Source organism: Bos indicus x Bos taurus, chromosome 19 (genome assembly GCF_003369695.1).
Source record: "Bos indicus x Bos taurus breed Angus x Brahman F1 hybrid chromosome 19, Bos_hybrid_MaternalHap_v2.0, whole genome shotgun sequence".
Lineage (NCBI taxonomy): Eukaryota > Metazoa > Chordata > Mammalia > Artiodactyla > Bovidae > Bos > Bos indicus x Bos taurus.
The window spans coordinates 8,753,530-8,778,150 of record NC_040094.1 but is presented as its reverse complement, the minus strand read 5'-3'; the positions used below and the strand labels follow the sequence as shown (position 1 = coordinate 8,778,150).

Below are 24,621 nucleotides of genomic sequence, written 5' to 3'. Positions count from 1 at the left end.
CCCGCCCCGCCTCTTGGTTTCGTTTCCTCGGCGGCCTCGGGGCCACTGCGCCGCCGCGTCCCCGCACGTCCCGTCGGGCGCCCACGACACACCATGGCGGAGCTGTGCCCGCTGGCCGAGGAGCTGTCGTGCTCCATCTGCCTGGAGCCCTTCAAGGGCCCGGTCACCACGCCGTGCGGCCACAACTTCTGCGGCGCGTGCCTGGACGAGACGTGGGCCGTCCAGGGCGCGCCGTACCTCTGCCCGCAATGCCGCACCGGCTTTGCCGCGCGGCCGCAGCTGCGCAAGAACACGGTGCTGTGCGCGGTGGTGGAGCAGTTCCTGCAGGCCGAGCAGGCCCGGCCCGCGCTGGCCGCCGACGACTGGACGCCGCCCACCCGTGCCGCCGCCCCCAGCGCGGCCGGCCAGGTGGCCTGCGACCACTGCCTGCAGGCCACCGCCGTCAAGACGTGCCTGGTGTGCATGGCCTCCTTCTGCCAGGAGCACCTGCGGCCGCACCTGGACAGCCCCGCCTTCCAGGACCACCCGCTGCAGCCGCCTGTCCGCGACCTGATGCGCCGCAAGTGCGCCCGGCACAACCGCCTGCGGGACTTCTTCTGCCCCCAGCACAGCGAGTGTATCTGCCACGTCTGCGTGGTGGACCACAAGACCTGCTCCCCTGCGCCCCTCAACGAGGCCAGCACCGACCTGGAGGTAGGGGGCGGCGGGCGGCGGCGCCGAGAGGCAGCCTGGGCCGGCTGGGTGGCGCACAGGGCCCCGCTGTGGGCAGTGTGGCCGACCAGGCGGATTCCCGTGGGGGCGGTGGAGGGGCACCCTCAGGCCTTGCTGTGCCTGAGATGGGGGCAGGGGCACAGCTAGTGTCCTGGTAGAAAAGGCCGTGAGAACATACAGCCCTCGTATTCGCGGCTCACCCCACTCGCCCATTTTACAGAGGGAACTAACTACTTAAGACACAGGTGACATGTTGTTTGCATTAAGTCTAGCAGTTATCTGGGGGTCCCCTTGTGGCTCAGATGGTAGAGAATCTGCCTGCCATGCTGGAGACTCAGCTTCTATCCCTGGGTCGGGAAGATCCCCTGGAGAAGGGAATGGCAACCCACTCCAGTGTTCTTGCCTGGAGAATTCCATGGACAGAGTAGCCTGGCGGGCCACAGTCCCTGATGTCTCAAAGAGTGGCACACGACTGAGTGACTACACTTTCACTTTAGCAGTGGTCTGACATGTTTAGTAGAGGGTTTTGAACATCAAATATGAGGGCTAGAGGTTACCTCGGTTCTCTTAAGTTCCCCTAGCTCCCAGGTGGTGGGTATAATGAGTTGTTTACGGCTGAGGAAATAGGAAATGGACATTCAGAGAAGTTCATTTCACTTGAGTTAACCCAAGTGGCCAAGTGGTCATTGGCCAGCTGGTCTGACACCATTGTTGCTGTTTCTTCTGGTGGATGAGCCTCAAAGCCAAGTCCTGGAATTCAGAGCACAGGACATTTCTGAGGTCATGTGAGATAAAGTCTTTGTGAGCCAGAGACTTCTGGTGACCAGGGAGGACCAACCATTATGAGGGGGAGGGTGGGCAGGGTCCCCGGAAGCCCTGGACAGGAGGCCCAGCCGCACGCTTGCTGTGCCCTTTCTCCTGCCTGAGCCACTTTAAATCACGGGGCTGGTCCTCATCAGCAATGTGAGGAGGGGGATCAGGGCCCTTCTTGGTCTGAGATGGTTTCAGTGGTTGCCTGGGGTTGGTCCTCATCAGCAGTGTGAGGAGGGGGATCAGGTGGATTCCTCAGGGCCCTTCTTGGTCTGAGATGGTTTCAGTGGTTCGAGGACCCTGATGTCCCGTCTGGAATGGAGGCAGAGGCTGAGCAGGCGTAGTCCCACTCCGTTTCCTTGCTTCAGTCAAACTTCAGGGTCAGGCCTGGGTTCTTTTCTCTCTCCCAGGCTCTCAGGGAAAACCGGGGCTGTCCTTGTGCTGTCTAAAGAGATGTGAAGCCTGGGGACCTTTGCAGTGGCTCCACGGCTCGGGGGCAGGTGCTGCTCTGGCCTGGGCAGGACCCTCCCTGCCTCGTCTGCCTGTCCAGGCTGAGCTGGGTTCCTGCGGCCTGCTTCCCTGAGTCCCTCAGGCCTTGCCTGACGTTGACTTGGGAGGTACAACTGTCTCAGGCCCAGCCCTCTTGGGTCTCCACCTGTTATAGGAAAGAACCTGCCTGGCCTTCAGAGCCTGGAGGCCTGCTCTGCGTACATCAGCTGTGGTTCAGGGCAAGTCATTGCATTTCTCTTGAGGGTCAGCTTCTTCATCCCTAAAATGGAATTAATAGCATTCCCTCTGCACATCCAAGAGTGGCCAGGAGGCTCCACGGGGCTGAGCTGTTTGGGAAGTTCTTCTTAGGCAGGCCCCAGGGCCCAGCTGGTTGACTCGGACTCTGACCGGAGCTGAATGTTGAGACCTGGGTTTGAATTCTGGCTCTACTTCCTGGCTGGGAACCCATCAAAGGGCCCAATAATGATGCCTATCTGAGGAGGTGGTTGGGAGGATTAATGAGGTGATCCATAAATGGCGGGTTTTGTTTATTTGTTTTAAACACAGCTGTCAATCCGCCTTCAGTGTAGGAGACTCAGGTTCAATCCCGGGGTCGGGAAGATCCCCTGGAGAAGGGAATGGCTACCCACTCCAGTATTCTGGCCTGGAGAATTCCAAGGACAGAGGAGCCTGGCAAACTGCAGTCCATGGGGTTGCAAAGAATCAGACACGACTGAGCAACTAACACTTCACTTCTTAGCTTTTAGGCTGTGTATTTTTTTTTTTTTTTTTTTTCTTTTCAGTTGACAGAGATCAGAGTTGCTTTTTTAAAAAAAATAGTTATTTTAAGTTTTGGCTCTGACAGTCTTAGTTGCAGCACACAGCCTCTCTAGTTGTGGTGCACGGGATTAGTTGCTCCTTGGCATATGGGATCTTAGTTCCCTGAGCAGGGATTGAACCTGTGTCTCTTGCATTGGAAGGTGGATTCTTAGCCACTGGACCACCAGGGAATTCCCCATGCATGGCATTTTTATAGCTCGCTAGCAGCTCCTGCTAACATTTCTGTTACTCAGAAATTCCCCGAGGAGAGTTTGCCGCATGGAGGGTGTTAGACTGCCCAGATTTTCTTCTTCTCAAGACGTGTGGGCCTGAGGACTTGGGCGGCCTAGATCTGCTCAGAAGGCCTGGTAGCAGTTCTTATCCAGGAGGCAGAAGGCAGGGAGGGGCAGAAGGACCCGTTGTAGTCTGGTCTGGAGCCACAGCTTCCACTCGACCTCCAGGGCCTGGAGCTGAAATCTGTGCCCAGATTATCTGTATGCCATACACACTCGGCTTTTTAATCCTTTTAACAAGCCTTGCCTGCCCTCCATCTCTTGGCCTGCTGCGTCTTTTAACCCGGCGGCCCCCCACCTTTTTGGCAGGCAGCAGGAAATGGTTTCGTGAAAGACAGGGAGAGGTGGTTCAGGCAGTGTGGGGAGCGGCAGATGAAGCCTCGCTTGTTTGCCTACTGCTCACCTCCTGCTCTGCGGCCTGGTTCGTGGCAGGCCTTGGACCAGTACCGGCCTACAGCCCAGGGTTGGGAACTCCTGCTTTAACCCGTCTCCTTTCCCAGCCCTGCTGCTGGTCAGTACTGGCTGCAGAGCCAGCCCAGCTGGGTTTGATCACTGGGGTAAGGTGGACTCAGGACTCTGGTGCCTACTTGGAGGACCGAAGTCCCCAGCCTGTAAAGGGATGCTCAGAACTTTGAAATGTTCCCTGTCCTTGATTGGCTGCTCTCAAAGGCCTTGGGTGGCTTTCCTTTGGTCTATAGCCATGTGGGCCCCTGTGTACCAACAGGGACTGTTGCATGCCTTTGATCAATATGTGTAAAATCTTTCAAGATATGGTGAGGGACAGGGAGGCCTGATGTGTTGCAGTCCATGGGGTTGTAAAGAGTCAGACACGACTGGGAGACTGAACAGCTACAAGAATGACCACTGAGAGTGGGTCTTGGAAACAGTTGGCAGCCCCCAGGAGTCCTGAGGTCTCTTCCAGATCTGAGACCCGTGAGGCTGGATGTGCCCAGGGCTGGCCTTCTGCCTTTGGCCGCAGTTTATCTTGGCCGCTGCTAGAGGCTGGGTCAGAGGTTATTGTCACAGAAGTCACATCTGAAACACCATGAGTGACTCGGGCTTTCGAGGTTGAGTTGGTGTGGCCTTGGTTTGTGCTTCCAGCCTTTCCATGTGACTGTCACTGGTTATTCAAATCCAGGGTGAAGGTCAGTGACCTGGGAGAGCCAGAGGACAGGAAGGGAAGGCCAGAGTATTGTTGAGCCAGCTAGTTAAGGGACGTGCATTTTTTTCCCCTAGAAATTTCCTGTGTGCTTAGTTTGGACATAAGTCTGTTATTGTAATACCAGCATCTTGTAACACTAGTTAATAGTGATGTGGCCTAGGTAAGCCCCTTAATTATTCTGCTTCAGCGACGTCATCTGTAAAGGGCGGATAATCCCCTACCTCCTAGTGTTGTTTTTAGCTTTACGAAGTTAATATGTGGAAAGTACTAGAACAGTGTCTGACTTGGAGTAAGTTCATGACCAACACCAGCTGCCGTTATTACGGTGGAGGTGGTGGTGATTTTCCTACCCATTTCTACACTGCAGCATTTTGCCTGAGTTGGGTGCAAGTCGGCTGGTGATTATGAAAATTTACGAAAATACTTGGGGGCTTCAGGTGGCATTAGCTGCCTTGGTGCATCGGAACGTGACCTGGGGCCTAGCGATTCTGAATTACCCTAGTTCAGTTTCAGGGACTGAGCTGGTTTGCCGCCGGTTCATCCTTATTCCAGGGTGTAGTCCTTGGAGGGCTCGGTCTGTGGGGCTTATCAGGTGAGCCGTGGACTTTGGTTTTTGTCTCCCTGCCTCTCTAAGGCGCACAGAGGCTCTCCCAGCTGTGTTCCCGAACTGGCAGATGGCCCTGGGAGAACCCCAGATGCCAGGCTTATCTCTTTGGGTTTCCTTCTCCTGTGGTCCTCCCTTTCTTTGTTAGCCCCCCATTGGTTTTCAGTAGGTCCCCCCTCCCCCAGTATTTTGTCTGCTTGCTGGTTGTTTGTAGTGGGAGGCTTGGTGTGAACAACTCCATTTGCCACTTACTGAAGCGGCTGTCTCAGCTCATTCTGTCTGGGTGAGCTTGGCCCCCTTGCTTTCCTCTCTGCCTCAGTTTCATCATCTGTAAAATGGGTTCTAGTGAAGAAGCTCGTAATAATCCAAGCTGACGTTTACTAAGGACATTTGTCCTTGCTAAGATCCAGGCACTAGGCTGAGGGCTGACACTGCTTCAGTTAATTGTCCTTCTAGCCCTGCAGGGTAGGAACAGCTATATCTGTTTCCTGACCAGAGAAACAGGTGAGAGACAGTTGGACAGCTGAGAACTGAGTCTGCTATGTCTCGCTCCAAGTCCTGTCCTTATAACTTCTTCACTGTGCTGTCCCCCTGAAAGGATGGAGGCAGTAAATACGAGCATGTGTCAGAAAACTGCAAGCAGGCGAGACTTGGGTGGTGGAAACAGCTGTGGGTCCCTGGTGTTGGGCACTTCTGGGGGGCTGGGACAAGGTGTGTTCTTACCCAGTTCGTTTTCTCTGCAGAACAAGTTGAGGCAAAAACTGACTGTCATGTACGGCCAGATCAATGGGGCGTCAAGAGCGCTGGAGGACGTGAGAGCCAGGCAGCAGGAGGTGCAGGTGAGAGATGGGGCGCCCCGTCCCTCCGGGGAGGCGAGCACAGCTCTGGCATCCGAACAGCTCCTGTTGGGTCCACTCACAGAGTCAGAATTCAACAAAACATGCAAAAATCTACATGCCCAGAGAGATTCTTAATAGACTACGAGTCCAACCTGGGTGGGAGGAATCACTGAAAATTAAGGTTAAAACATAGCAACATAAAAAGTAATTACCGTTTAAATGGGAGAGAAACAGGAAGCAAAAGCTGCATCTATCTATTTAGTTAGTTTTTGGCTGCGCTGCATGCAGCATGGAGCAACTTTTGTTCCCCAGCCAGGGATTGAACCCATGTCCCCTGCATTTGAAGCAGAGTCTTAACCGCCAGACCACCAGGAAAGTTCTTGCATCTATTTGTTTGTAAAAAGTGTATTTGTCTTCTAGGACTACTGTAACAGATTACCACACACTTGGGTTCCGAGAAATGTAGTCTCTCACAGTTCAGTTTTCTGGCTGTTTGCAGGCAGAGGCTTGGTTTGAACGACCGCATTTGCCACTTACTGAAGCCACTGTCTCAGCTCGTTCTATCTTTGTGAACTTGACCCCCGTGCTGTCCCCTCTGCCTCAGTTTTATCATCTGTAAAATGACCTCCAGGAGGCCAGTAGTCCAAATCCAAAGTGTCGACAGGGCCACACTCCTTCCGAAGGTTCCGAGGAAGAGTCTGTCCCCGCCTCTCCAGCTTCTGGTGGCTTCAGGCATTCCTTGACTTGTGCCTGCATCATTCCAGTCTCTGCCCCCATCTTCACATCGCCTCCTCCCTCTGTGTCTGCTCTTTGTCGCTAATAAGGACACTTGCTAGTGGATTTAGAATCACCTGGGTAAGCCAGGATCATCTTGGCTCCAGATTTCTACCTTAGTTACATCTGCATAGACTCCTTTTCTCAGTAAGATCACATTTCCAGGTTCTGGAACATGGATGTAACTTTTAGGGAGCCACCATTAAACCCATTACAGAAAGTGTAGGAAAAAAGACTGGAAGGAAATATAGTCAAGGAGCAGTAGAGCAAGTGTTGGAGTGGTAGAATTATAGAGGTTTTTTTCCCCTCCAGGTTTGTAATTTTTATAAGGTTACAGTGCTTTTATATTGAGAGAAGGTTTGATTTTTAAGCATCCTTTCTGGGGTGGCAGCATCTGGTTTCATTGCCACCGCTGTGGTTAGATTAGATGAGATCTAGATTAGAATACTAGCCTGTGATGCTGTGGTCATGTTGGCAAATCTCTGAGCCTTAGTTTTTCCATCTACTTCCAGAACCTCTTTCTGAAGGTGAATTTGAGGCTTAAGTGAAAGAATGCAGATGAGAATACCTGTATTGATTGGCGGGCAGGCTAAGTTCTTGTAGCAGAGACACCCCTCCGAATCAGAGGCTTAAATAAGATAGCTGTGTGAGTTCCTCACTGTGATGGCTCAGGGCTGGACCTGAGTAACCCAGGCAGGCTATGGGATGGTCTGCGGCCTGTGACCCTTCAGGGTTCAGGACCTTGCCTTCTTCCTGCCCTTCCTCGTGTCTAGCTGCCACTGGGACACCATTAGATCTTTGCTGTAGCCTGTGAGAAGGAGCGACAAGGGGGGAGAGTGTTGTACTTGTCACTTTTGTTTGCGTTGCCTAGGCAGCAGCGTAGTCACGTGACCAGCTGCAGGGGATGCTGGGAGATGTAGTCTGTGGCTGGGCAGCCGTGTGCCCATCTGAACCCAGGGGTGTTTTCTTACTGACAGGGGAGAAGGAGGATGACTACTCGGGGACATTGATAGTCACATTGGAAGTGGCAGGGTCAGGTACTGGTTTAAGAAGTAAATTGAATTCTCAGGAATTCCTGGTGGTCCAATGATTAAGACTCTGAGCTTCCACTGTAGGAGGCTTGGGTTTAAATCCCTGGTAGGAAAACTAAGATCCTGAATGTCACATGGTGTGGCTCCCCCCACCAAAAAAAATTGAATTCCAGTCTCCCTGGCCCTCTTGTGTGTGTTTCTCTTTGTCACGTTCGATTCTGAGCTGATGAGGTTACCAAACCTGTAAAAGGAAACGGCAGCTTCTAGAGCAGTGCCGTCCAGTAGAAATATAAAGCGAACCTTATATATAACTTTAATCTGAATAATGCACGAGACTAGTTCTGTTAGTATATTTTGTTTAACTCAGTATATCCAAAGTGTTATTTTAATCAATATAAGGTATTAATGAGATGTTTCATACTCTTCTTATTTTACACTATCTCACATCTTAACTTGGACTGGCCATAGTTCAAGGGCACTTCAGCTGCATGTAGTGTAGCTCTAGAGGAAATTGTCTAGGGCAGCTTCATGCCCTTTAAAAAAATTACTCACGAACCGCTTTCTAGCTTAAGAAGTAAAATATTGCCAAAGAGAATATAGGCCTGGCTTCGTCTTTCCCTTTTTGTATCCCTCGTCCTCTCGTCCAGAAGTTGCAGAGAGTCCATGGGGTCGCAAAGAGTTGGGCACGACGGAAGTGACTGAGCGCGCAGACGTGCGCCATTCTATTTCTTTCTAAGTCTTGTGTCCGGTGCCTCTTACTGTGTGTCTTCTATAAGTTGTTTTTCCCTTATCATAGGTTAATATTCCATCCCAGGGAATAATTTTCAGTCTTCTGCTGACTGACGCTCAGCCTGTTTCCTTGATTTTGCTATTCAGCAGTGCTGCTTAGAGCATTCTCGGGTGTCTCAGGAGCAGAGTCTATTTCTTGAGTACCTTCTTTGGACTCGATTGCTGGGTCCTAAGGTGCTGGTGGTAATGGTGGTGTTCAGTTGCTCAGTCATGTCCAGCTCTTTACGACTCCATGGACTGCAGCACGCCAGGTCTCCCTGTCCTTCACTATCTCCCAGAGTCTGCTCAAACTCATGTCTGCTGAGTTGATGATGCCATCCAAGCATCTGTCTTCTCCTCCTGCCCTCAACTTCCCCAGCATCAGGGTCTTTTCAAATCAGTCAGCTCTTTGCATCAGGAGGCCAAAGTATTTGAGCTTCAGCAACAGTCCCTCCAATGAATATTTAGGGTTGATTTCCTCTAGGATTTAGGTCATAAGGTATGAAATTCACTGATCTTGTCAGATTGCTCTCCAAAGTGGTTGCACCCGTCTGAATTCCCGTGAAGTCCAGGTGAGAGCTTGTGGTGCTCCGTGTGTCAGGCCCAGCCCTTTTGCCCGTCTGACGGATGCCCTCTTGTCCTGGCCTCTCAGGACGCTGCACATAGGAAGCTGGACCAGCTGAGACAGGAATACCTGGAGATGAAGGCTCTCATTGATGCCTCCGAGGCCAGCACCACAAGGAAGATAAAGGAAGAGGAGAAGAGGGTCACCAGCAAGTTCGACAACATTTACCAGATCATCCTCAAGAAGAGGAGTGAGATCCAGACCCTGAAGGAGGAGGTTGAACTGGCCCTGACTAAGGGGGACGAGTTTGAGTTTCTGGAGGTGGGTCATGATGAGCACGTTGTTGAATCCTCTTTCTGCCTTGCATTACAGTGTGGAGCAGGACTCTCAAGGGGTTGGGGCGGTAAGGGGTTTTGGGACGCATCCCCGAGACACACAGGCTATATTAGTTTTCTATATTTTGTGACCACTTACCGCAAACTGCGTGGCTTAGAAGAAAAGCTGTCCGTTACCTCACACTCTGTGTGGCTGAGGCTGTGGTCTCACTAGGCTGTATGTTCCTTTTGGAGCTCAGGGTTGTCTTCTAAGCTGACATGCTTTTTTTTTTTTCTTCCACTGTGTAATTTTTCTTTATTAAAAGAGATTTGTTTCTCTGAAATGATAGATCTACTGTTTGAATTCATAGCTGGGATGAGATTCAATCAACACAGTCAGCAGTTTGTATCCGTTCAGCCTCTTTTCCACTTTTATTCTTCTGGATTGCCCCAGAGTTCTTCTTTCTGTTATTCACATCTGTCAGAATCTTCGTGACAACGTTACTAATTCCTTTTAGGCTTAAGCTCTCTTCAGCCAGTGTCTGGTCAAATCACTTGGAATAAGCAAGGTCATTGTGGATATCCAGTCCTAATTGAGCTCCATCTTTGTGTACGGCTTAAACTCTTCATTCAGAGGGCTTCATACTCCCAGAAATCTACCAACTTCAGGGAAGTTTTAGCTCAAGACCCATTTTTCAGTATTTTCTGCTCTTTGATGTCTCTCCTTTGCCTGTCTGACAAACACAGACAGAATACCTGTGTCCCTTGGACATCTCCCCCAAGACATGCATTTCTCTCCCCCTTAGAAAAGAGCCTAATTCTCCTTTGTTGGGTTCCAGTGTGTTTGGTACCTGTGAGTTCTAATAACTCATAAATAGGAAGTCTGTCCTGTTGAAGAAAGGAGCATATTCTGCCGTTGCTGTTTCTAGTCGCTAAGTTGTGTCTGACTCTGGCAATCCCGCGGACAGTAGCCCGCCAGGCCCTTCCCTCCATGGGATTTCCCAGAGAAGCATGCTGGAGGGGGTTGCCGCTTCCTTCTGGGGAAGCTCACATGCTTGTTGGCAGAGTTCAGTCCCTCATGGTGCAGGCTTGAGGGCCCTGTGTCCTTGAGGTTCCTAGAGGCTGCCACGATTCCTCAGCATGTGGTCCTCTTTCGACTGGGCAGCTGGTTTCCTCAGAACCAGCAGAAAATTTCTCCTTCCGGGAAGGCCCACTTTCTGTTTTAAGGGCTTTTACCTGATTCGGTGAGGCCCACCCAGAAGAATCATCTTTCTGAAGAACTCAAAATCAACAGATTTGGGATCTTACTTACATCCGCAGTACTCATTCAGTGTTTCCATGTAATGTAGCCTACTCACAGGAGTGATACCCTTTCATACTCACTGTCCTGCCCTTAATCTGGGGGCGAGGATGTGTAACGTGTGCACCCAGGGCAGTCAGGAGGCTCGGGGTCCATCTTGGGATGCTGCCTGCATTAGGCCTCCACCTTCTTCCTCCCATCCCGCCTCTGCATGGTCCCCGGAAGTATCTTTCTACAGCATGGACACCCTTTCTGACTTTGTGTTCCTCAGCGTGGCCCATAGGGCCCTCGGTGACCTGCCTGCCTTTGCCAGCAGTCTTATCTCTTGCGAGCCACCCCCAGCCCATGCCTGGGGCTCTGACCACAGCAGGGTGCTCCTCAGAGGCCCTGAGTGTGGGCAGGGAACTCTGAGACTGGCCTCTGCCTCGTAAACCCTGTCATTTGTCCAGGGCAGCCCCAGTTCCCCCATCTTCCTGGGATCCCATTGTTTTCCCACTGCTGGTGATCCAGAGCGTGTGACCTGCCTCTGCTCTCTCCCTTGATGACCTCAGTCTAGACATGCTTGTTTCCTTGTCTGTTTTGAAGGCTGTCTGAGCCTTTCAAGAGGGGCCCTTCACCCTCCCAGTGTGTCTGCTGTACAGCAGAGTGCCAGGTACTCAACGGGTGTCTCTGGGAGCCCAGGTGACTGGGTGGCATGCTGCTTTGACACCTCAAAGGCCCAGATTCCACGTTCAGGCCCTGGGGAGGCACAGGAGTGCCCAGGAACCTTCTCTCCTGTGTGCAGGGTCTTCTAGCCACGCCTGGGCAGGATGGCATTTTCTTCTCACATGCTCACTCCTGTTTGTTGATCCAGTTGCCTCGAGCTCTCCCAGAAGGATTCTGAGTCCACGTCTGGGCCTCTTGATACCATATGATCTGATTTGGTCTCCAAGCTTGGGAGACCTTCCGTAAGATTCTTCTCCTTCACTGGATGTGTGGCTGAATCCTGCAGCCCTCGGGGCCTTCCTGTTCTGTGTTCAGAACGTGCATTCAGAGCTGGTCTTTGAGGGGCGATGGTGGTGGAAAGAGCATTATCCATGGGTTAGGAGGCCTGGGTCCCAGTTGTGTCCTTGGTACTAATCGGCAGAGGTCCTGGCAGGACACCTGTCATTTCTTGACTGCAGTTTTTCCCTTTGTAAGGTGAGGGCTCTTCCACCTCCAGATGGCTCTGTCTTAAAGGGGCACTTCAACCCCCAGCCACTTTTGAGAGGCTGATTAGATTGAGTGCCCACGGGCACGGGGAAGCTCCTTCCGGGGTTCATGAGGCCTGAGTCCGGGCCCTAGCTTCATCAGACCTGCCTGAACTAACCCCCTGGCTCATTGCAGAAAGCGACAAAGCTGCAGGGAATCACCACGAAGCCAGTCTTTGTCCCCAAGGTGGAGCTGAACCACGAGCTGATTAAGGAAATCTATCAGGGCACCTCCGACCTGAAGAATGAGCTGAAGCGGTGCCTCAGACAGCCCCAGGACAAGAAGCCTGAGGAGCTCACCATCCCAGGTAACTGTCGGCAGCCTCTCAGGCTTTCCACTGGGGTTCTAGAAACGGGATGGGTCCCCTCTGCGGTTCGGGAAGGGAAGTCCTGCTCTGGAGCACTGGGGCTTGAGCTTCAGATGTTAAAAGACCACTGCCCTCATCTAGGAGGCGGTGGGCAGTCTTCACCTCATCCTGAGACTGTAGCCATCCTTCCTAAAGTGTCTTTTGTGGCCAGGTGTTATGAAGGGCCTTTCTGGATAGGCTTTTATTTGGTCTGAATCTGAGGCTGGCTCAGATGGGCTGAGTGGATTCTGGGTTGTCAGTGTTGTTTGGTAAGGAAGCAGCTAGTTTGGAGGTCAGAGAAACATGAAATTCTTTCTTGATATCCCCTTCCTTGGGGCCTCCCAGGTGGCTCAGTGGTAGAGAATCCACCTGCCAAGCAGGAGACATGGGTTTGATCCCTGGGTTGGGAAGATCCCCTGAGAAGGAAATGGCAACGCTTCAGTACTCTTGCCTGGAGAATCCGATGGACAGAGGAGCCCGGCAGGCTACAGTCCATGGGGTTGCAAAAGAGTTGGACACGACTTAGCAACTAAACAACCGCCACCCCATGCCCTTCTGCTTATATCCAGCCCCTTGTCAGATTTCTTCTTAAATATCTCCGGACTCAGCTCATTCCACTGCAGCCGCCACATGCCTGCTTTCGGTTGAATCACCTGCGTCAACTTCCTAACGAGCTCCTCTGCAGCTGCTCCTGTCGCAGCTGGAGAGAGCACCTCAGGATGACAGTCTGCTCTCCTGGCACCCTCTCCCCTGCCTCCTCTTTGGAGAATTTCGTTTGTTTAGATTGCAGACCACACTCTTGAGTCTGGCTGTTAAGCCCCTGCCTGATCAGGCCCTGTCCACCTCTCCAGCCCTGAAGCGGCCCCCTCCCCCCAGTACATCCCTTTACGCTCAGTTCTTCAAATATGTTAACATCCCTGCCCCGGGGTCTTTGTATATCCCCCCTCCTCGCCGCCTAGAGGGCTCAGACTCCACCAGGTGACTCCTGTCTCCCTTGGAGATCAGTTAAAACGTTAACATTTCTCAGCAAACCTTCCCTGTTGCCACTCCGGCTCCTCAGACAAGGTCCCAGGTCCTTATCCTTCCTTGGGGTCCTTTTTGTACCTGTCGCTTAAAAAAATATTATATATTTACGTAGCTGCTTGGGTCTTAGTTGCATCATGCGGACTCCTGCATTGAGGCGCACGGACCCTCTAGTTGTGGCTTGCAGGCCCTGGAGTGCCCAGGCTCACAGGCTTAGTTCCCCAACCAGGGCTTGAACCCTCGTCCCCTGCTTTGCAGAGTGGATGCTTAACCACTGGGCCACCTGGGAAGTTCCTTCACACCTGTCGTTTTACTCCTCCTTGCCATCGCCGTCTGCCTCCCCTGCCAGCTTGTGACCCATGAGAGCAGGGGCTGGGTCTGTTTTTCTTCCAGAACTGTCCCCAGTGCCTGGCACAGAGCCCAGCACACGCTGGGTGTTTGGTCTGTAATCCAGGGAGCAGGCCTGAGTCCCAGCCTGGCTGGCCGAATGGCCCTGCTGAAGAGCCTCTGCAACCGGTGTGCCGCGGCCGTGGCCAAGGGGAAGCTAATTTGGTGCATTAGCCCCGTGTGTTTGTTTTCCTGCTACACCTGTGCTCGCTGGCCTGGGGACAGAGTGGTGAGAGACTCCCGGGGGAAAGGAACCTCCTGGGCACAGCAGGCGCCTTGGTCTCGCCCCCTGGGTGAGGAATCTTCCCCACGGTTCAGGAGAGCAAGCACAGCTCGCAGACAGGTCAGCGGTGTGGAGCGGAGTGCTGGCAAAGACTCCACCCCAGTTACACTTTAAGGCAGAGAAGAGAGGGAACACACCAAATTTGTGTTTCTGTTGCCTCGTTTCTAGTGCTTGTAAGTGATCAGAGGGGAAGGCTGGTGGGAGTCACCTTTGTAAGCTCCCTGCAGCTCACTGCCCTTCCACCGTGAGGCTGGCTCCTTGGCTGGGTGTGGAAGAGCTGCCTAAACTAACCTCTCCTTCTTTGGCCCAGGGGACGCTGGAGGACCCTGCGCACCACACACACAGAAGAAGCCTGTGAAGAAGGTCGTGAGTAAGTAGTCGCACCTCTATCCCCGTGGGCGGCGGCAGCCGTGGGCATCAGCGCTCAGGCTGAGGCACCAGAGGATGTCACGGCTCCTCCCGGGGGGCCCAGCCCACCCCGGGTTCTGGGTGGCCTGGAAGCGTCTGGGGGCAAGTACCAACCGACCCTGATGCGGGGAGGTTGCAGGGTTCCTGGGAGGACCTGCTGGATATTCCCACTGCTTGGGATGGCAACGTGACCAAAGCTGGTTCGTCTTGAGAAATACTTAATGTGATGCCAAGTTCTGGCCTGGGGGGCAGCACCCCGAGCAGAGGCTGTCTCTTTTCAGTCCTGGGTGTGACGTGAGTCAGCCCTCACAGAGCCTCTCAGCCTTTTCTCCATTATTACCCTCTGCTTTTACCCCTCAAGCCCTTTTAGACAGAATTTTCCTAGTCACCCCATACATGAAGTTTAATACCCCACATATGGTGGGTCTTTTACATATGGTGCTTTGATCCATAAAAAGAAGATTTTTCCTTCCTTACCTCTCCCTGAGTCCCTAAAGATCAACTTTTGTCCTCCACTTTGGGGGTAATTGGCTGATGACTCAGATGGCACCTAATCTGCCTGCCATGCAGGAGACCTAGGTTTGACTCCTGGGTTGGGGAGATCCCCTGGAAAAGGGCATGGTAACCCACTCCAGTATTCTTGCTTGGAGAATTCCACGGACAGAGGAGCCTGGGGGGCTACAGTCCGTGGGGTCTCAAAGAGTCGGACGTGACTGAGTGACTGTCATTTTCAGTTTCACTTGGGGATGTTGGAACCCTTGTTGAGATGCGGGCTGGGTGCAGAATGGTCCTCAGGTTCCTCATGTATCAAATGCAGACCATAACGGCGTTGACCTCACGGGACTGTTGTGTGAGGTTTATGTGGGACACTGATGGCGAAAGCTCTTTAAAGGCCAGGCGTATGTCCCTGATGCTGAAGCGGAGACTCCAGCACTCTGGCCGCATGGAGTGAAAAGACCCTGATGCTGGGGAAGATTGAGGGCAGGAGGAGAAGGGGGCAGCAGAGGATGAGATGGTTAGAAAGCATCACCGACTCAATGGACATGAATCTGAGCAAACCCCGAGAGACAGTGAAGGACAGAGGAGCCTGGTGTGCTGCAGCCCGTGGGGTCGCAGAGTGGGACAGAACTGAGCGACGGGACAACAGCAATAAATGTCATCAAACTGTTGACCGAAAGAGTCGGTGAGGACGGAGGAGGGCTGCTCGACGCCATGGGGTGGTGAGGGGCTGAGAGAACCCTGGGCTAGTTTTTGTTGTTGTTTGCTTGTCGTTAGTATTTAGTGCTTGTCTTTGGCAGACAAGTGTGTGCTTTTGGAGTGGAGTGTAGTCCGGGGCTGGCATGCCTGGGGCAGGGGAGGAGGGGGCCGTCGGGAGCCTGACACGTGCAGAGCACCCGATGTGAAGACGAGGTGACGCGCACTGCCAACCTGTGTCCTTCTCAAGGCTCCGGCCCAGAGAGCCTCCCTCCCACCACCCCCCCTCCACAAGCCTGCTCTGCATGCGTGAGCCGAGGATGCTGGCATCAGGCTGGCTCGTGGGTGGACTCGTCACAGTGTGGGTGAGGCTCCCGTGGTCACTGGGAGGGAGCCCTGTGCCCACAGCCGAGGTCACGGCCTGGAGTCCTCCCAAGATGCTGGTCCAGTGGGAGTCGGGGGGAGACGCAGGTGGGGAGATGGGGAGAGTGAAAATGACCCCTGAGACAGGGCTCTGAGTGAGAGGAAGGGGCGGCCAGGGGCCAGGTGGGGCCGTGGGCGGGTCCGGTGGGGCTGGTCTGGAATGTGCAAGGTCCTCAGGCCGGCGGGGATGAGATCCAGGACTCCCCTTTTCATTTCAGTCGTGGTGGTGAAGAGTGGACCCGAAATCTTCCGGCCCTCCAGACTTGAGCACACATCAGAGTCCAGTGGCTAGTAACCCAGATTGTTAGTTTCAGCTGGTCTGAGGGGTCTGGGAATTTGCAGTCCTTACAGCTGCCCAGGTGATGCTGACACTGCTGGCTTGGTGTGTGTGCTTTGAGGATAGTTGTTTTAGCTAAACTCAGTCCCCATAGATATATACTGCAGATACTTTATAAAGACTATAGTGGTATCTGGCAAGCACTTTTTTTTTTTTTGGCTGGTTTTCTATGTGGGGTTTTTTTGTGTGTTTGTTTTTGCATTTTTTCTTTTGTGGAGATATGGTTTACCTACAGTAAAATGTCCAGATCTTAAAAGTAAAGTTAGATTAACAAACACACACATCTGTGTTGCTGCTGCTGCTAAGTCGCTTCAGTCGTGTCCAACTCTGTGTGACCCCACAGACGGTAGCCCACCAGGCTCCCCTGTCCCTGGGATTCTCCAGGCAAGAACACTGGAGTGGGTTGCCATTTCCTTCTCTAGTTCATGAAAGCAAAAAGTGAAAGTGAAGTTGCTCAGTCGTGTCTGACTCTTAGCGACCCCATGGACTGTAGCCCACCAAGCTCCTCCATCCATGGGACTTTCCAGGCAAGAGTACTGGAGTGGGGTGCCATTGCCTTCTCCGATACATCTGTGTTCCCATTATGCAAATCGGGATAAAGATTTCCATTTCACCAGGAAATCCATTCATGCTCCTTATTAGCCCCTCCCCACCAAAACCATGATTGGACTGTAGATTAATTTGCCTGTTGACCCCCTTACATTTTTCAACTTAAAACATACTAGCTCTGTTTGTATGGGTCACCTTCACATAGCGATTATTATTATGGTGTTTGAAAGTATGGTTGTTTCTGCTTTGAAACATCTTAATTCTGAAAATTTTGTTTTTCAGAAGAAGAGAAGAAGCCCAGGAAACCTGGTAAGTTATGCATTTCTGCATCTTTTAGTTCCTTGAGTGCCCGAGTGCAGAACTAAATGCCAGCAAGGAAAGCTGAGCTGTGGGCTGGTGTGTGTTGGGGGAGGGTCTGAGATGGGCGTGGGCTCCATGACTTTGACTTGTGCTGGCCGCTGGGTCTGGGCTTGGGGGTGAGGATAAGTGGACGTGCACGAGACCAGTATGATGCATGTTGCCCTGTCTGGACTCTCTTGTGTCACCCTGGCGGTCCAGGTGTGTGTTTGTGGAGGCAGCTCTTGAGAAATAGTGTGGGAGGGATTCCAGGCCATCAGGTCACTCTGTTGTTTCCCCAACTCATACCTCTCTTCCCTTATCCCAGGCTCTGCCTTACTCAACAAGCCTGTCACCTTTGGATCCTCGGAACACTTAGTGAATCCCAAACTAACTGTCCAGGAGGGTGAGTTCTGGTGGGCCGTGGACAGTGGAATGCCTGCTCTGAATTTGTTTAGCAAATGGTTTTCTGTTCCTCCTCCAGGTGCAGCCAAAGCCCCTCCCGTGCCGCCGACCTCAGCGTCTCTCAACGCCAAGGTGCTGGAGAACTTCCTAACCAAGTCCAGGCCGGAGCTCCTGGAGTGTGAGTAGCTGCTGCCTTGATTGTCCTTGCCTCTGTCTGGCGTGGTCAGCCTGTCCCCTGGAGGCTGTCCTTACTGCTCCTCTGTGGTTCCAGCCTGGAAGTGGTGGCAGTTCCTTCCTCCAGGCCAGGCCTCGGGCCACCCATAGCTTTAACCCACGGAGCACTCTCCGCTAATGCTTTCTTGCAGAAATCTCTCTCTGCAAAGTACGCTCTGGCCCTCCTGGTGCTGTGGGCGTGGTTCTGGCTCAGTGGGCGTGGCTCGCCCTTGCTGGTGCTGTGGGCGTGGTTCTGGCTCAGTGGGCGTGGCTCGCCCTTGCTGGTGTTGTGGGCGTGGTTCTGGCTCAGTGGGCGTGGCTCACCCTTGCTGGTGCTGTGGGCGTGGTTCTGGCTCAGTGGGCGTGGCTCACCCTTGCTGGTGCTGTGGGCGTGGTTCTGGCTCAGTGGGCGTGGCTCACCCTTGCTGGTGCTGTGGGCGTGGTCCTGGCTCAGTGGGCGTGGTTCACCCATTGCTGGAACTTTGGTACTTGGTTATCAGGGCCGGCCTCCCTGGAGCTTCCTGGCTGGGAAAGGCCTCCCCTGCCCCCAGCCCCCATGACTGATGCCAGCTGCTGGGGGAGGTGCTGAGTCACATGTCTGTGGAGCCCCCTGCACTCTGCGGTACAGCTGTTTAAGCAGGGGAAAGAAGTTCTAGGGACTTAGGGTATTCAGAGGACATTTTCCCAGGCCATTCATTTTGCCCTGGGGGAGGCCCAGGGCCAGGTGCCAAGTATCTTTCCCTGAGCCAGGGGGTGGCAGAGAGCCCTGGTCTCTAGCTTCCCAAATTCTCAAGCTCAGGATTTTCCCAAATTCTCAAGCCCTGCTGTCTGTCATTGGTCCAGGGTCCTCCGTGAGTGGAAGGGCAGGGAGGGCTGTGTCCTAGGGAGGAGGTGGAGGCCAGGCTTGTGTCCTGATCAAGGATTTTATTCAGGTCATTGCTGTGCTTGGCAGACCTCAGTTGGCTGCCCGCTGCCCCCAGTTAAAGTCGAGACCCTTTGGCTCGCCACTCGTGGCTTCAGAGGTCCCTCTTCTCTTGCTGCAGCCTCTGTGTTCCCAGCTGCCCAGCCTTCCGTGTTCCCAGCACATGTCTGTCATCCTCGTCACTCCATGCTTGCCTTCACTGTCTCCTCTGTCCAGCGTAGCCTTTCTCCCTCCTCTGCTCTCCTGTTTAATTCTTCTCATCTCCCTTTTGCTTGGCTCAGATTCCAGTCCACCCATGAAGTAAGTGTTCCTCTGTGCTCTCCCCTCCCTTGTCTCGTTACCCCCATGGCTGTGTCTCTCCAGTAGAGTGCCTGCCCTTTAGTGGCGCATGGAGTCTTCACTGTTGTCATTACTGATGCGCTTGCCTTACTTCTGGGAGTGGGAACTCCACGAGGCCAGGCACCACATCTGGTTCATGGTTGTGCGTCCTGTATAGAGCCTGGCATAAGCCAGGGGCTCAGTAAATGGTTCTGGGTGGAGGAATAGACAGACAGATGGGTGACTAATAGACACACAGATGGCTTGATTGGTGGTTAGAGACATGGACAAATGTCTGACGAGCTGGACAGAACGAATGGACGGGAAGGGTGGTTGAATGGATGGGTGGAACAAATGAATAAATACTACCAGCCAGGGAAAGGATGAAACGTGAGAGTGCTTGGAGCTCCTCGTGATTGACTCCTTGATGCTTCCTTAGATGTGGTTAAAGTTGTCCTGGACTACAACACCGCCCACAGCAAGGTGGCCCTGTCCGAGAACTACACCGTCGCGTCCGTGGCTGACGCATCCCTGAACTACCGGCCGCATCCCCAGAGGTTCACATACTGCTCGCAGGTGCTGGGGCTGCACTGCTACAAGAAAGGGATTCACTACTGGGAGGTGGAGCTGCAGAAGAACAACTTCTGCGGGGTGGGTATCTGCTACGGCAGCATGGAGCGGCAGGGCCCCGAAAGCCGGCTTGGCCGCAACAACGCATCCTGGTGTGTGGAGTGGTTCAACACCAAGATCTCCGCCTGGCACAACAATGTGGAGAAAACCCTGCCCTCCACCAAGGCCACGCGGGTCGGGGTGCTTCTCAACTGCGATCACGGCTTCGTCCTCTTCTTTGCTGCGGCTGACAAGGTCCACTTGTTGTACAAGTACAAGGTGGACTTCACTGAGGCCGTGTACCCCGCCTTCTGGCTCTTCTCCACGGGTGCCACGCTCTCCATCTGCTCCTCCAAGTAGGCCGGCCACAGATGCTCGGCCGGACCACCCGCGCACTTCTCCAGGTCCCCCCCCAGGAGGGTGCTGCAGGTGGGACCCCCGGGAAGTTGCCCTAGGTCCCCCAGGGCCAAAGGGATGGGAGGGGACCTGCGGAGGGCGGGAGGCTGGGCAGATGGGGTGAGAGGTCAGGGTTGGCCGGGGATGGGTGGGGTGTTTACCTTGTGGGTGAGGAAGGCTCCCACTTCCTGGTGCCTCTCTGGCCGGATGCACCCCTCTCGGTTCTGGTAGATCTCCAGGCGGCTGAGCGGGTCTCCGGGGAGTCAAAGTCACAAGCGTCTCTTTCCTGCTGGACATAATCTGTAGCCACTGTGGGTTATTCCTCAGGCCTCTGGTGCCTGCTTCTTTCTTCTCCGAAGTAGCCTTCAAATCTTGGAGTTCTGATGACTCTTTGTAGAGCTATTTGGGTCTGTAGATTAAAAAAAAAAAAAAAAGCCAAAGTTAGTGAATTTCATTCTCCTCCACTGCCTCCACGTGGGAGTTGGGATGAATGCTCAGACTTCGGATTATTTTCTGTGCTCGAGGGAAGCGACCCACAGCAGGTCTCCACCCAGACCGGAGTTTCCCAAAGAAGTATGTCCTTTTCCCCCTCTGTTGTCCCTTCCTGTCCTGCACCTCATCACCCCATCCACGGTTTTAAAATGTTGAGTCCACACTTTCGGTCTAAGGTTTCAAACCATAATCTGAATCAGCCTGTGTTGAATTTGTGATTCCGGGTCAGCATGACCCAGTCCCCATGTGGCCAGAAGCCCCACCCACTCCCGTGTATTATGAAAGGCGTTTCCGCAGATGCCTTTGGCTTTGACTGCGGCCCCAGAACCTTCTGGTTGCACAGGCTGTGGAGCAGCGGTCCCCCTACACAAGAGGGCATTAGCAGTCGGCAGTTTTGCTCTCATCAGAGTGTCTCGCCTACTGACTGGCTCTCCTCAGTGCTAGCCTCCTTCCTCCAGGACTGTGAGACTCTGCCCTAGCTGGTGGAGACCCCACCGTGGCCAGCAGAGCTGATCGGTTAGCTAAGCCTGCTGCCACGCAGACAGGCCCGGTGCGGCTGCCTCCAGGACCACCCTAGTCACCTGCTGGGGTGCTTACCTGTGGCCAGAAGGGCCTGCTAGCAGATCCATGGGAAGCAGCAACATTCCTGTTCAACCCAGCGCTGGTCCTCTTGTGAGTCAGAGAGGCCCGAACCCTTTCTACTCTTCCTCATTTGAGCCAAATGCAGATGTAGGAATTGACCAGGAGAAGGGTCAGAAAGACAAACCAGGGAGGAAACCAGCTGCCAGGATCAAGTACAAGGGGCTATTTTTCCTGCAGTGTTTCTGTGCAGTGGAAATAGCCTCAGTCCACTGAGGGCTGGAGGGAGTGGATGGCTGGAATTTTCCGAGCTCCTTACATCCTGACATTGTCAGTATGTAAGTTTTCATCCCCAAAGGGGGAGAAATGTAACAGCTTGTGAAGAAATGAGTCCTGCTCTGGACTTTCCCAGCAGGGGAGCTGAAGTCAGGCTCCTTACTCCTAATGGTCTGAAAAGGACCATACCACTGGAGACATGCACCTCAGGCCTTCCATATAGATGTTTGATATTATGTCAGCTCATCTCTGGTCTTGGCAGGATCCCCAGGGCATTCTAGTTAGGCCCAGAGCACTTGATGTTCCCGACGGAAGTGTTGATGTGTGTCACCTTCCAACACGAACTATTACTTCCTTGGGAGAGAATTCATCTTTGTAGGGAAGATCCCCTGCAATAGCTGAACTGTGGGTGTTTGAAGATTTTCTTCCTTTGCTACTAGGAAGAAAAGTTCTTTGGTGATTCTTCTCTGCTTTTGGAGATGGTTCAAAGCACCTTCATTGATCTCCTGAAACAAAAGCCTTGTTCAGAGCCAGTTCATGCTTGGGGAACAGCTGGGTTGAGGAGGGTGCCCAAGATTAAACCACAGGTCCTGCTTGGGCTCTCCTCTAGAAATGAGGGCAGCCGGGGGGGCGCTTCCCTGATAGTGCATCGTCCAGCTCAGGACAGAGGAGCCTGAGCCCCTCTTGTGATGAAAGGCAAGCAGGTAACCCAAGCTGAGGCTTACGCGGGTGCCTTGGAGACATGAATTGAGGAGCACGCCCTCGCTGTCTCAAACCATACTGTGTCCAGTGGTGAGACTTCATGTCCCCTCTTGCCTTGCAGGGCTGGTACCCAGTGCTCAAGTCCTAGACTTGGGGGAACTTTGCATTCATTTGACTTCCTGTTTTGCAGAGTAAGTCAGATGGGCAGGTGTTGGATGGATCCACTCACTGCTCCTGCCATCCTGTCTTGGAGGAGGTACCTTGTAGATGCCCCTTGGTACCCTGGGGGAGGGTCAGAACTTGCCAGATAAACATACAAATGTTCTCCCAACCTAGGTAGCAGGGACTGTCTCCACCACTCTGACATGATAAATCAAAGATCAGGGTCAAGTTTTTGTTGTTCAAAGACTGGTTGATTGGTTTGCCTGTTTTAATTATTTTGAGATGGGTCTGTGATCTATAAAATAATACCGATACATTATTTCTTACCTTATTCTGTCCGACCCTGCATTGGTTTTAATTAGGAGTATTTAAGCCTGTGTTCTTCAGCTTGTATTTTTATGCGTTGATTCTTTAGGACATTATCAGTGTTGTAGACACCATTCTTTGGAAAGGCATGAGAAATACCAGGACCAAGGCTGGCTTACGTGCCTTAGAAGCTTTGAGTGCAATAAAGCGGTGTTGGGTGTTCTTGCACACATTACAGTGTGTGTAGAAAGTGTTCCTTAACTGTCATGCAGGAGTCAGCAAATGAGGTGCCCAAGGGCCTCTGGGTACCCCCCACTCAGCTGCCTGCTAGGTTTCAGCAGAGCTGGAGCCTAGTTGAGGCTGCGTGGGTGGGGCAGCCCCTCAGGAAGCTCGCCACGAATTCTCAGCCAAATGTCCTTCTGGGCTTTGCTTCAGGATGATCAGAGGATGAGGGTAGGGAGGCAGGGGAGGGCTATGAGTGAGTAATCAAGGAAACAGTGGTGGAAAGATGAGTGTTTACTGTATTATTCCTTCTGCTGTTGTCTCTGTTTGAAAATCCCTATAATAAAAACTTAAAAACAATGAAACAAAACTAACCAGCAGGGGGCCCGGATTTTATCTTTGTTTGAAAAGGGGAGGGAGTTGTGGGAGGTGTGGATTTGAGGTTGTTGTATAATAACTTGACTGGCTGTTGTCTCTTGTTCCTGGTGGGGAGATTCTAAATCCTTGGAATTGCCCTCGGCAATAGGAATGTCCTTGTTATTCACCAGCCCCTTGGATCACATCTGAGGTTATGCTAAGAGGTGAGATGATCCAGGATCGGGGCTGGTCATCAGAGAGACCAGCCATGAGATTATAAATAAAATAACGTGTACACAGCAAAGGAAACCCTAAAGAAAACAAAACAAAGACACCTATGGAATGGGAGAAAATATTTGCAAATGATGTAACAGATAAGGGCTTAATTTCCAAAACAGACCAACACCTCATACAAGAGCAACAACAATAAAAATCCAATCTAAAAAGAGCAGAAGACCTAAATAAGTAGTTGTCCCAAGAAGACATACAGATGGTCAATGTGCACATGAAAAGATGCTCAACATCACTAATTATTAGAGAAATGCAAACCAAAACTACAATGAGGTAGCATCTCACACCAGTCAGAATGAACATCTTTAAAAAGTCTATAAATAACAAATGCTGGAGAGGGTGTGGAGAAAAGGAAACCCTCCTGCACTGCTGTTGGGAATGTAAGCTGGTGCAGTCACAGTGGAAAACGGTGGGGCGGTTCCTGCTGCTGCTGCTGCTAAGTCACTTCAGTTGTGTCCAACTGTGCGACCCCAGAGACGGCAGCCCAGCAGGCTCCCCCTTCCCTGGGATTCTCCAGGCAAGAACACTGGAGTGGGTTGCCATTTCCTTCTTCAATGCAGGAAAGTGAAAAGTGAAAGTGAAGTCCCTCAGTCGTGTCTGACTCTTAGTGACACCATGGACTGCAGCCTACCAGGATCCTATGTCCATGGGATTTTCCAGGCAAGAGTACTGGAGTGGGTTGCCATTTCCTGCTGCAGTGCATGAAAATGAAAAGTGAAAGTGAAGACGCTCAGTCATCCCTGACTCTTAGCGACCCCATGGACTGCAGCCTACCAGGCTCCTCCGTCCATGGGATTTTCCAGTACTGGAGTGGGTTGCCATTGCCTTCTCCGGGGGCGGTTCCTAGGAAAACTAAAAATACTGTAGAATTACCGTATGACCCAGCAGTCCCACTCCTAGGCATGTGTCTGGATAAAACTATAAAAAGATACACGTACCCCTGTGTTCATAGCAGCTCTGCTCACGATAGCCAAGACATGGAAACAACCTAAAAGTTCATCGGCAGAGAGATGGATGAGAACAGGTGGCGCGATGGGATACTGCTCAGTCGTTAAAAATGAAAAATGTGATTTGCAGCAGCATGCGTCAACTAGAGGTGGTCCCACTAAGTGAAGTGAAAAAGAGACAAATACCGTATGACGTAAGTTATATGTGTTATCTAAAATATGGCACAATTGAACGTGTCTGCAGAATGGAAACAGACTCATGGACACAGGACAGGCTTGTGGGGACGGGATGGGCTGGGAGTTCGGGGTTAGTAGATGCAAAATATGATAGAATGGATGGACAACAAGGTCCTACTGTATAGCACAGAGAACTATATTCAACATCCTGGGATAAACCTCAATAGAAAAGAATGTAAAAAAGAATGTTCA

The 24,621-nt window shown here is 52.5% G+C and overlaps 1 protein-coding gene across 2 annotated transcripts; it reads left to right on the top strand.

The window, feature by feature from the left end:
• TRIM25 (tripartite motif containing 25) lies at positions 1–22,971 on the top strand. 2 transcript variants are annotated; one of them, XM_027516906.1, is made up of 9 exons: positions 1–693; positions 5,632–5,727; positions 8,953–9,186; positions 11,845–12,016; positions 14,059–14,118; positions 16,942–16,968; positions 17,324–17,401; positions 17,480–17,578; positions 19,293–22,971. In XM_027516906.1, the coding sequence occupies exons 1-9, from the start codon at positions 94–96 to the stop codon at positions 19,820–19,822; spliced, it is 1,896 nt and encodes a 631-aa protein (XP_027372707.1). In that variant the 5' UTR covers positions 1–93; the 3' UTR covers positions 19,823–22,971. The 2 variants fall into 2 exon arrangements, with proteins under 2 accessions (XP_027372707.1, XP_027372706.1); XM_027516905.1 differs by having other exon boundaries at positions 17,324–17,578.
• Positions 22,972–24,621: the final 1,650 nt, after the last annotated feature.